This window comes from Polypterus senegalus, chromosome 12, assembly GCF_016835505.1.
Source record: "Polypterus senegalus isolate Bchr_013 chromosome 12, ASM1683550v1, whole genome shotgun sequence".
NCBI classification, from domain to species: domain Eukaryota; kingdom Metazoa; phylum Chordata; class Cladistia; order Polypteriformes; family Polypteridae; genus Polypterus; species Polypterus senegalus.
In genome coordinates this window covers 82878392-82890792 of record NC_053165.1, presented here as the reverse complement: position 1 = coordinate 82890792, position 12401 = coordinate 82878392, and the positions used below count along the sequence as shown (strand labels likewise).

Below are 12401 nucleotides of genomic sequence, written 5' to 3'. Positions count from 1 at the left end.
ATTTCCACAGCTGGTATGAGGCTCTTCTCCTGAAATGTTGTTCAAACATGACTACTGTTACTGTGGCCAGCCAAACAAGTCCATCTTTGATTCATCTCTCCAGAGCACATTGTTTCAGAAGGCCTGCTCTTTGCCTAGATGTTCAATGGTGAACTGTAACCTTGCTCTGATGTTTTTTGGGTCACCAATGGCTTTTTCCTGGCAGACCTTACTTCTTTTAGTATCAGACAGACAATTCGGCCAGTCCCGGACAGCATCACAGTCGTTTGAAGTCTACACCACTTGTAGATGGTTTTCCTTACGGCGGAATGCCCGATTTCACATAATTTAGTGACCTTTTGAAATCCCTTGCCAGACTCCTAGACATCCACAGCCTCCTTTCGGAGGGCCTTAGAGAGCTCTTTTGATCTTGGCACGATGACACCACACAGTTCAGTAGCCTGACCGTCAGTCAGGTCCACCTTGAGACCCCACATAAGGACGTTCTGATCATTCACACCTCATCTTGACCAATGACCAAGGCAGGGGTGGACTTATGTTTTTGTGACAGATCTGCATTTTTGTTCATTTAGATCTGAGAATGAATGCACCCTGCCAGTTTTATGTGCCATTTGTTCAAGTATGTCACCTTTATCTGTAGGCACAGTTGGCGCGAAGATCTAATGTTTGATGTTCAATTCTGTTGAAGAAGTCCGTAGTTTCCAGGGGGTGTACTTACTTTTTCACATGACTGTATGGAAAGCAGAGGTCAGAGATGGAGCTGGGAGCCCACCCTGACGACATGTGTAGCCAATGCCCACCAAACTATTTCCAGTCAACTGTAGAAGTGTGTATCTCTTATTTTTAATCGTGCTTAAGTTTACAAAGATGGAGCCTGGCATGTCGAGTCTTCCTCCAGGCAGGCGCTCTCCTGCCCCAAGATGGCGAGCATAGAAGGTTTCAGCTTTCATATCAGGTCTGTTTCCTTCGGGGCTTTTAGCATCACTTTGCCAAGACCATCACCAACAAATTTGGGGTATTTAAAGCAGAGGTGCCCAGAAATCGAGAGCTATTGAGATGTTTGCCCTTGCCACAAGATTCACGTTTGCCAATCTGTCCAATAAACCTTGATTAGCAAGTTTCCCATTTTTACAGCAGCAGAGAGCCATAACTGGATTATTTACCCTAAACACACGTGGCTTATTATATTTAACAGGCTCACATGACTCGTGCGGGATTTCTCATGAACCCTTCTCATTTTTCACGTATCACGTATTAAGCTCAATATTTATTGTTTTAGTAGCTTGTGGATTTCCTCCTGCTGCACCCCAGCTTTGCCCTGGCTCTGTCATTTCCCTAGAGTAGCGCGATTTAACTCGAGGATATGATGTATATGTTCTGGAGGTCATGAGAGCGACCTTCATCCCAGTCTGTTCCAGCAAACTCATCCCTGCGCCGATCGGTTCCCAGGCTCAGTGGAATGCCTCAACTGAATACCAAACCTGCCATACTGGATATTTACGAGTCTGTGAGATCAGAGGAACTGACCCGATCATTTTAGATCTCCCCAGATGCAATTTATAAAACCGTGTTACCAAAGATTAGGAACGTATTGTGAGCTCCATATTGGGGTATAGAGTTCAAACACAGTGGCGGATGACCTGCCTCAGATCCCTCCTTGGCCACTGCCTGTCTGAAGTTTGCACGTTCTACTCTGCATTGGGGCAACGTCTTCTCCAGCTGGACGTTTGCATGTTCTCCTCTGTTTTAGGGTGACATCTTCTCCATCTGGACGTTTGCATGTTCTCCTCTGTGTCGGGGCAACGTCTTCTCCAGCTGGACGTTTGCACGTTCTCCTCTGTGTCTGGGTGACGTCTTCTCCAGCTGGACTTTTGCACGTTCTCCTCTGTGTCAGGGTGACATCTTCTCCAGCTGGACGTTTGCACGTTCTCCTCTGTGTCGGGGTGACGTCTTCTCCAGCTGTCCCTGTTGTCCTCTTAGTCCCCACAGCTAACTGGTATCTCCCAAACAAAAGCCCCGGCCTCCACGATCATGAAGCAGATTACGCAATGGATGTGATCTGCCTTGGTGTTCCGTGTTGTTCTTCGTAACGTTGCTCGCTCTGCAGGGTGTGCCGGCTGTTAGTTAGGCTGTAGCCGTAACAGTCACAGGTTAACAGGAACCATTCATGTCTTACAAGTGTAGAGTTTATATAGTAACTCATTTTATTAATTTATATCCTCCTTATAGTCTTTTGTCTTGGACATTTATTTATATTTTATGATGAAATGTTTATTGAAATAGAAAAGCCAGCTTTTAAAGCAAAACATAAACCATTTTCACAAGAACTACAATAAAATAAAACCCAATGCTCTGTGCCCACCTCCCACCCCAACACCCCATAATACAAACCAACCAAGCTCTACTACTTTAAAACTGAGAATAAAGGAGACCACCAGGACAAGCAAGCGAGGGAACTGACCCCATTAAGAAGAAGAAAAGCCAAGGAGCATTGGGGCCGCCATGCTTAGACCAGCCTCATTTATCAATACAGTGCCAGGTGCCCCGTTGGTCTTTGCTGACGACAATTCCAAAAGGATCCAATTTTAAAAAATTGGGAGTGGTCGCCCCTCGACCTTATTTGTGGAGTAAACTGAAGACAAGGATTCAGTCTTTATATTAAGTACATTCAAGAGCCATCAACAACCAATCAAATCTGTTTTGTACCTAATACTTTTATGCACAGTTTGGTTGACACCTAAGTGAAAGCGTACTCAGGTTACCATGGTTACACACACAGACACACAGACTTAATTCTGAAAATGGTATTTCTAGACTCAGGGAGGTCTAAAACGTGGAGATTCATCAAAAATCTCGAAATGGAATTTTTGGAGGATTCCAATACTTTCCCTACACTTCGTATTCGAGAAAGTAAAAAAGCAAGACTTTGTACAGAAAGAGAACAGACACGTGGACATTTCCAGCAAGAGGTGAGGGCAGAATTTAGCAGCAATCAGGGTCAGTTCTACTGTGTGAGAAAACCTGGCAGTCATATAAGATAGCAGAAGTTTCAGGTGGCGGCATTTTTGTTAATTGTCGTAGATGTAGAGGTTGGCGTTGGGAAGGAGGTGGGCTTTGGGACGTCTTCAGTTCCCAGTGGCTCTTTGATACGACATTCATGTGTGACTCGCATGATTCTCCAAGGGAGCATCACCGTTTGATCTGACATTTGTGTGCAACTCGCGTGAAACTCCAAAGAGAAGTGCTCTTCAAACTTCACCATGTGCCAATCTTCAAAGGGGGACCCCTGATATAACACCTGTATGCGGGTATGTGATAACCCCAAAGGAGCCACCCCACTCTTCAGTATGCAGTGATATGTATGACAATTGCCCTCATGAATCTGTGGTTTGGGTGTGACATTCTCACCTTTGCCTAGTTAGAGTTGGCACTGGTAGTGACTGTTCTCCTGCTTCTTCATGCTTAGATACTCATGGAGCTCTCACCTGACACCACCATGTTTCATTGTAGGAATCTGATTAGGCAGGTGGTGAGCAGTGCCTGGTCTTCATCAGTTTTTGGCTCATCAGACCGGACCATCGCAGGTCATAACTGTGGAGGGGATGCCAGCGCACGCATGTTGCTGCCGCTCCTCCCTGTTATCAACACTTTTCGTTAAAATTTAAGTTAAACTTTTTGCAGTTGTTCGCTTTTTATTTTTATTGTATGTGTAGTTCATGGATGCATTTGACTCGAACTGTGTTGTTTTGGATTTAAGTGCTTTGCGCATGAGAAAGGCGCTATATAAATAAAACGTATTATTATTATTTTTTTTGCACAGGCTCTCAGAGTTCTTTAAACTGTCGTATGTCTTTTACTCAAGTGTGGTCTTTGTCTAGCCAGCCACTCTACCTAACCATCTGATTGATGGAGTGCTTCTGATGCTCTGTTAGAGAGTGACCATTGGCTCCTTGGTCATCTCCCTGACCAAAGCTCTTCTTGCCCGGTTACTCGGTTTAGCTGAACGGCCAACTCTAAGAAGAGTCCTGGTTGTTTCAGACTTCTTCCATTTGACAATTCTTGAGGCCACTGGGCTCCTGGGAACACTCAGAGCTTTAGAAACGGTTTAATCTCCTTACCCTGAGTGATGGCCTCACCACAATATGATCACGGAGGTCTACAGAGAGTTCCTTAGACTTGATTTTTTTTTTTCCCTGACATACACACAGGTAGACATGTGCCTTTCTAAGTGATGTCCAGTCAGTTCAGTTGGCCACAGGTTGATTTCTGACAAGTTGAGAATGGCATCATTAGTGACCCAGATGTTCTCTGCTTCATCAAATTACTGCCCACTTGGTGATGTACGTTGAATGTCTTACTGATCTTCCTCTTGTTTTTTTTCCTCCTACAGTTCAAGAGAATGTTGAACCGGGAGTTGAGTCACCTCTCGGAGATGAGTCGATCGGGCAACCAGGTATCCGAATACATCTCCAACACCTTTCTAGGTAAGCAGCCTTCTCTGCAGTACAGTTAACTGTGACCACCTGGGACATATGTGGGCCTTTCGCTGGTGGCTTCTTTAGTTTTAAATTTCTTGCTTGTAGAGATTCAAAGCTAAATGGATTACAATTTTACACGTAAGACGAGAAACTGTTAATTGATTGGGTAGACAGACTTTCATAATTAAGCAAAAGTAGAAATCATAGTTGTGAAATTCATCCTAGGGATGTTCTGGGGTGCATCATCAGTGATGTAACTTAGGATCATCAGGAGTTTCGGGTCTTCCAACGTCAGACACCCTCACCCAGGGTTGGTCAAGCCCAGACTACAGATCTGTCCTTGTGGTCACATCAGTAGCTGATCAGATGCCTTGACACCCAGCAGCATTAGGACTTTTGCACAGTGAGTGCCCTACAAAATCCCTGACAGTCCAGTGTTGTGATCTTGAATTTCCAAAACACACAGACTCTCAAAACAAAAATCAAAAATTCCCCTTAGGTCAGGGGGTTAGTAACGAAAAGGACAAATGTCAGAGATTTATTATCAACAAAATGGTCTGCAACAGTGGCACATCAAAGAGCACAAAAGGTAAAGCAGGAGTTGCCTAAAATAGGCAGTTCTGTATAAAAATCGAAAACGAGTCAAAATAACAACAGTGCAAAAGGCCGAAATCCAACGAGAAAACAAAAAGCAAATCAGCAGATAATCGAGAACTCACCAACAGCTCAAGCGCATTCAGTGAACTGCAGTGGACTGTTGGTGTTCATCAGCCTTTATAGGTCAGAGGGCCGTCCCTTGACAGTGATGGGCAGGTGGCCCCGCCTCTTGGGGGACTCAACAGTAAAGACTTCGATACGGTGAAACTGAATGAACAACAGTGTTGCATAAAAAATGAACCAAACAGACATAAATGAGAAATTTGAATCCCAGCCAGGTGGGACACTCTGGTTGAAACATAACAGCCACCTCAGTGGGCCCGCAGTGCATTCGCCAGCCTTGCCTCCAGCTTCTGGTACTTTGCACACTCCTGCTCGTCATTGACTTCCTCCAGTTGCTCCTCCTAGGGCACTGTGAGCTCCACCACAGCCATTTGCTTGGTTTTCTCTTAGAAGACGATCGTGTCCGGGCTGGGAGTTGTAAGTCTGCTGCTTTGTGGGAACCTTGACTACTTGCTCAGCTGCCAATCGAAATGTGTTGCTTAGGGTGTCTGTCCTTCTCTGAAGCTTTGGGTGGGCATTTTGGCCAGCTTTGACAAATCCAAATGACCAGGATTGGAAGCTACAATTCTTAAATAAAAACTGTTGTGCTTTTCATCTTTGAAAGTATGGAGAAAGTAAGACATATAGGTGCAAAGCATCGAGAAGGAAATCAAAAGACTCTAAAGCACGGAAATCCAAAACCGAAAGGGAGGCTAAAAACAAATTTCAAACTCCCAAAAGTGATCTTCAATGTCTAGAGTCCTGGACAGCTGCTATGGTGATCTCGCCGGCCCACGTGTGATTCTGAGATACTCGTGGAGCTCTCAACTGACTGCATGTTGGACAAGATCTTCAGTTCATGTATAGTTTTGATTTCTCCTGCTGGGCAGGCTGATGAGAAGCACATTCAGTCCTTAATAGTTGGAAGAGAAGTGCTGGTTAGTTAGATCAGGGTTCCCATGTTCAGGTCGGGGGTACCGCTGACTGTGGCTGTGAGTTTTACAAATAAATGGTTCAGTCTTGATGACCTAACTGTAAATATGAGGGAGAATCAAAAAGTAAAGACAACGTACCCTTTAATACGAGCAGATGATTATACTGAAACAGTTCTATCACGTCTCCACATGGTCTCCCTGTAGGTCGTTGCACTTCTCGTGTTGCTCCATTAGCTTCTTCATTTCTTGGGAGAAGAGGCTTTTAGGTCTGCACCACATCCTTAACCTCATCATCAGTGGTGAACCTGCGACTGCGGAGACCCCTCTTTAAGCGGACCAAGGATGTGACAGCCACATGGTGTGCTAGATCAGGTGCCGTAAGGAGGATGTGGAAGCCATTCAAACCACGGCTGCTGCACTGCTTCCACCGTTGCGGCCATTGCACGGGGACGTGGGTTGTCATGAAGCAGCAAGGTATTTCTCTTCTATTGCCGCAAATCGCAGGTGTTTGTTTCTCTCTGTGCATACAACAGTATGTCGCACTGGTCGCCTGTTGTCCATGTTCCTGAAAATGCACCAGAATAGGACCCCTCATGTCCCATAACAGAGTCTTTGTGATTTTCCAGGTGGAGGGTTGCCATTTGAATTCCATCTTTACTGGAGGAGACGGGGGTTTCCATTGCATGCTTTGTCCCTTGCTTTGGACCCATGTCTCATCTCTGGTGACAATCTGCTCCAAAACGCTTGCATCTTCTTCCTAACATTTCAGGAATCGGGTCACAACCTCTACGTGCGGTTTGCTCGTGCAGTTCACCAAGTTGCTTGGGTATCAGAAGTCATGATGCTCAATGGCGTGTGCAATTTCTTAGCTGATATCCAAATGTGCAGCAGCAGCAGACCACGTAATCTCTGGTGAAGGCATTCACCGTGTCGATGCAGGATTGTGTGCACGATGTTGATGGAGCTTCGGCGATTACACTTTAAACCTTTCTACCCATTCAGAAAGCTGGTGAATCTCAGCAGCTTTTACTCCCTCTGGCCGAAGGTCTCTCCCTATTGTGAGATCTCACCGTCGTTCAGCAGTCCTGCAGCAGAGCGTCCGTGTTCATTAGCTTCAACGAGACAAACGGGCCGCGCTATGCGTGCTCAGACTACCCATAAGGCATTGCAAACGTGTTGTGTTGGGTCAGCTTCTGTCCATTGTGGTGTTTTTCAAATTGCCTTTACTTTTGGATGTACCTTCACATGTGCTAATATATTTACATGTAAACACAGTTCAGAAATGTCTGGAGTTTTTTTTCCATATCTTTAAATGTTAATTTTCGTTTATCGTTTTCTTTTTTTAGTTTAGTTTGCTCCTTAAACGTATCCAAATGCTGATGATTAATGATGAGCAGAGCAGACATGGGTGCAAATAACACTAAATACTAAAGGGACGCAAGCACTTCAGTATAACATTCACTTATGATGTACTTAATAAGAAAAGACTTAAATGACCAGAACATAAAAAAGTCTTAAAAAAGAAGAAAATGAACAATAATAATAATAATAATAATCAGCGTCACCCACCCACATACTTGCTGCATTCCCTTACAGACCCATTTTGTAATTTTCTGGATTAACTCGCAAAAATGGCAGAAATTGGGAAGTAACAGTTATGTTTAATAAAGGCAGGAGTGCAGCTCAGGTGGTCCGCAGAACTGAACTTGAGGACCACTTTGCTAAGCCTTTTATTACTAAGTAGGTAGCACATAAATACATGCAACACTGAAGTAGCGCCTCTGCTTTAACATTCAGTGCCATCTGTGCCCGTGTCTGCATTGCTCATCACTCCTCCCTGATTGTCAGTATTTTGGTGCAATTTAAGGAGCAAACGCCAGAGAAGTCATGGAAGTTAAAAAGAATATGGAAAGAGAAAGTTAAGTGTTAAAAATGTTGACGAAGTAAACACATTTCTGAATTTCTTTCAAGTGCAAATATTGTAGTAGAGGACTTTTCTGAATGCCCGATAAGAAGACACAGCTCAACAATTAGACTGATGAGACGTAAGAGGGACCCCCAGATTTGTGAATTTGTTTGAGATGAAAGGCTGTAGCCGCCGTGGTACTCCAGGACTGAACTTGGGAACCCCCTAATGTGGATGATATCACGAGGGCATCGGTTTATATCTGACCTCCTGAAGCCCCTCGATCCACCGTGATCAGCCATAATTAACTTGGACAGGGCAGGTGGAGAAGCCAAACCTCGTGGGTTGTATTTGACACCTTTACGTTGTCTAGGAGCCGCTTTGTCACTCAGGGCACCCTGCTTCTTTTTCATTTTGATGTCCAACGTCCAGTCCATCAGTTTCGGGGGGTTTGGTGCTCGTAATTAAACACTTTATTCCATAGCTACGTCAGTTACAAAGGAATTTGAACACAAATATTCAACAAAAGAGCAACAGCAACTGCTTTGGGACCTTTGACTGCTACTAAGCGGAAGGGACAGGCCCACATCCCATAACGGCTCATGGCACCTGGTACTGAACTGTAAATCCCCCTCGGAGGGTCGGACCTAATCCTGTGTGTGAAATCGTCTGCCAATAGGCCACGCTGCTCGGCTGAGAGCCAATGAAGTTTGTTTTCCTGGACTACGATAAATTAGTGGAGCAGAAAAGAAAATGAAACGACTTGGACCTCCCAATGGGATCTGCTTTCAGCACAAACAAAGTGTGCGTTTCTCATCGGGACTATGAAGCACAGTGTGCATTTCTCAAAAGGGCAGCGCTGTCACTAGAATTCTACCTCACAATTATGCTAGCAGCGGCCTTGTCCCCAAGGGCTCTGCTGTCCCTAAGTAAGCGGTGTGCAGGTCCCAGTGGGCCTGTGCTTGTACTTTAAATCTCCCGTGGGGTTTACCGTCAGAACAAAATGCACGCTGGACACGTACGTTTCCATAACTGGGACTTCCGGTTTCCAGTCCCTTAATAGCAGGAATGTTAACCGAAGGTCGTGGAACAAATTCCTTGAAGTTGATTTGCGAACAGTTGGAAAGGCTGGCTCTGTCAATTCAGTTCCCTTCACTTTCAGTACACCTTGAATCACAAACAATATATTAAGTACAAAAAATGGGTTCAAAAGTCACCCAAATGTAGCGATTTACCTCAATAGTTGTGTCGGGTATTTACAAAATGAATTCCAATAGTTGGTGCACTGCAAACGTTAAAGCAGATTATTTAATACATCGATTATTTAAAACCCATCTTAGACGGGTAGCACAACTCGTAGATGTGTATACGCTTCGGTATTGTGCAGGTTATGTTTTAAAGGCTTTCTTTTCGTTTCAGTTTATTATGAGAAAGTTTTATTTTTTGATTCTCGTCTCATTCTCTGTTTCTGTGGCACATTAGGAGCCGTCATGTGACCACGATTGTCTCACCGGTTACAGGACAGGACAGGACAGGACAGGACAGTACGAGTTTATCGTGCTGATTTCAACATGTCTCATCCCTCAGTTAGGACAGTTCTAATGTTAGTGAGCTTCTCAGGTCTTGTTTTGGTTTACCGAGTGCCTCGTCTTGTCCTCGTATTTTGTGTGCTGACCATTCGTTTTGACCTGTTTCCTCTCTTTTTAACATGTCTAAGCTCACATCATCTCCTTCCCACAAAAATTGTTGAACGTGGAATCTTAAAACATCCAGATTGTCCTTCACTACAAGCCAATGTCAACTCTTTTCTGAGAATAACGAGTTGGTGGAATCCTGCACCTCCAATTAAAACCTTCTGTTGCGCTCATAGTGAGTGACTTGCATTTATGACGCTCGTGACATGTGGGTGACCTCTCACTCTGGTGTGTGCACTTTGTGTGACTCTCGGTCACCAGGCGGGCTGTGCAGTGTGCTCCAATGTCAGCACGGCGCGCGTCACACCTGCAGTCAGACGTGCATCCGTCACCACTTGCCATGAGAAGGACCTCAATTCCATGGTGGGAAATTCTGGGGTCACATTAGGCAGGTTTACTTCCCTCAGCAGTGACATTCATGTCTCTGGTGACTCTTCCTGTGAAGTCAGTAGACGGATTGGGAGAGCATAGGGGGTCATGAGGTCGCTGGAAAGGATTCTGTGGCAAAAGGACGATGGTCCAAGTCTTTAGAGTCCTGGTGTTCCCTGATGGTTATGAGACATGGCCACTATCCAGTGACCTGAGACAAAGACTGGATTCCTTTGGTACCGAGTCTCTCAGAAAAATCCTTGGGTGCCGTTGGTTTCACTTTGTGTTGCTCATGGAGTCCCGAGTGAGGCACATGACCTGCATTGTGAGGGGGCATCAGTTACGGCACTATGGCTATGTGGCGCATTTCCCCCGAGGGTGATCAGGCTCACAGGACCCTCATTGTTGGGGAGCCGAGTGGCTGGACCAGGCCAAGGGGTCGCCCACGTAACACCTGGCTGCGGCAGATAGAGGGTCATTTCCAGAGGGTGGGACACTGAACTGGGGGGTTGCTCACCAGGATCCCGAGTTGTTTGGTCGTGTGGTGGGTGCGGCAACGCGCAGTACGAGTGTAGGCTCCACGACTTGACTTGATTAGGCATGTCACATCATAAACTCTCTATCAAGACCATGATTAAGAGTCAAGGTCCAGTGGTTCCTGAGCTTTTGCCCCCATATATATATATATATATATATATATATATATATATATATATATATATATATATATATATATATAGTGTAGTGTGTGTGGGCGGTATTGGGGTGTTGTCATGATGCAGAACCCACTCGCCTGATCGCCACAATTCGGGTTGTTTTTCTCCACATGGAATCACGTAATCGCTTGAGCACTTGAAGGTAAAAACACTTGCCTTCTTCTTTGAAAGCCCCACGAAGCATTGCAACAGCTATTTTCCCCAAAGCAAGAAGAACTTGATGCAGACATGTTATTCTTTCAAGTCTGCCATCACAAAATGATGGTCCTCCACTGTTCTTAGTAGTTTTTCTTCCCATTTCCTCAGGATAACGGTCACTTTTTAAAATAACGCAGGTGGATACGTCTCATGGGTTTTGATACAACCATACAGATTAAAACACAAACTCCTGCCAAACAGACAGCCAGAAATCCTGCCGACTACGCCAGTTGCGACTTTTAGGAGCACAGCAAAGCCTCAAACCCCAGACAACTGTCCCAGGTTTAAATAAAGTATTTTATTTCCATGAGGTACCTTTTCACAATCCACAGTTCTGTTCTTTTTCTTTTCTTTCCTTTCCTCCTCTACTCTTCCCAGGTGAGCGTTGTCCATCTCTTCTCCCGACTCCAGTTTCCCTGGGCGAGACAGGGTGGTTCCTTTAACGTTGGACCTGGGAGTCCTACCAGTGCCAGAGCATTACACCCAGGAAGCCCTTCAGGGTGGTCAGACGGAGCCTCCTTAAACTGGAGAAATCCTGTACCAGCAGGTCTCCCTAGCAGCACCCAAGGGCACCAGCAGGGCCGCCCATCTGGACTACACCTCCCTTGTTGCTATGCTGGTATACAAATGGGAGCTCCCATCCATTGTTTTGGGGAATACATGACCCTGGAAGGCAGACTTCCTCAGTCCGTCCATTATTATGGCCTCCCGGCCAGGAAGGTGCCAACTACCAACCATGCCACGATGCCCGTCCGTTCATGACCTTCCTGGCTGGAGGTGACAGTGGATTTGCACCTCCTCTCCATGCCTGCATGGGTTCTTCCTCTGCCTACACGTATTTCACTCCTAAGGGCATCTCTTTAGCTTAACTAAGGGTTTTACATTGGCAGGAGGGTATCCTGAAAAGGATTGGCACACCCTGCAGAGTCTGATTCTGCCTTGTGCCTGATGGCAGAGTGACATTGAATTGCATTGAGGGAGTCTGTGAATGTTATATTATTTTTAGGTTAACATTTTGCTATTTTTATGTATTTTGTAATACCAGCTAGTATCCATACAGGCCAAATAGCTCATATTGCACCCTACACACCTATTCCATGTTTTTACTTGACATTATTGATGTACAGTAGGTATCTCTGTTTTCTGTGTTATTTAGAAAAATATACATTTTAGGTGCCACATTTAAGTACACTGAATTGATTTACAAATAGTGCAGGGCAGTTCTGAAAACCCAGACTCTGTAATAAGTTGTTGAGTTTCAATGCATATGAAATTAAATCGGGTGTTATAGCGCCCCATGTTCTTCTCCCATGGAAGCGCAGGAGATGACAGAAAGTCAGTAGTGCAGCTATAAAGACCACCCGGACCATGTGGCCCACATTCCGCCTGCACTTCTCTGATAGCGC

General features: G+C 45.1%; 1 protein-coding gene across 4 annotated transcripts in view; it reads left to right on the top strand.

Moving 5' to 3' along the window:
* Window positions 1-12401, top strand: part of pde4a (phosphodiesterase 4A, cAMP-specific) — a 640523-nt gene that overhangs the window by 605375 nt on the left and 22747 nt on the right. For all 4 annotated transcript variants that reach the window (XM_039772684.1, XM_039772683.1, XM_039772685.1 and 1 more), the window contains one exon: window positions 4391-4484. In XM_039772684.1, the coding sequence (XP_039628618.1) occupies window positions 4391-4484 (94 nt within the window). The remainder of the gene's footprint in view (window positions 1-4390; window positions 4485-12401) is intronic.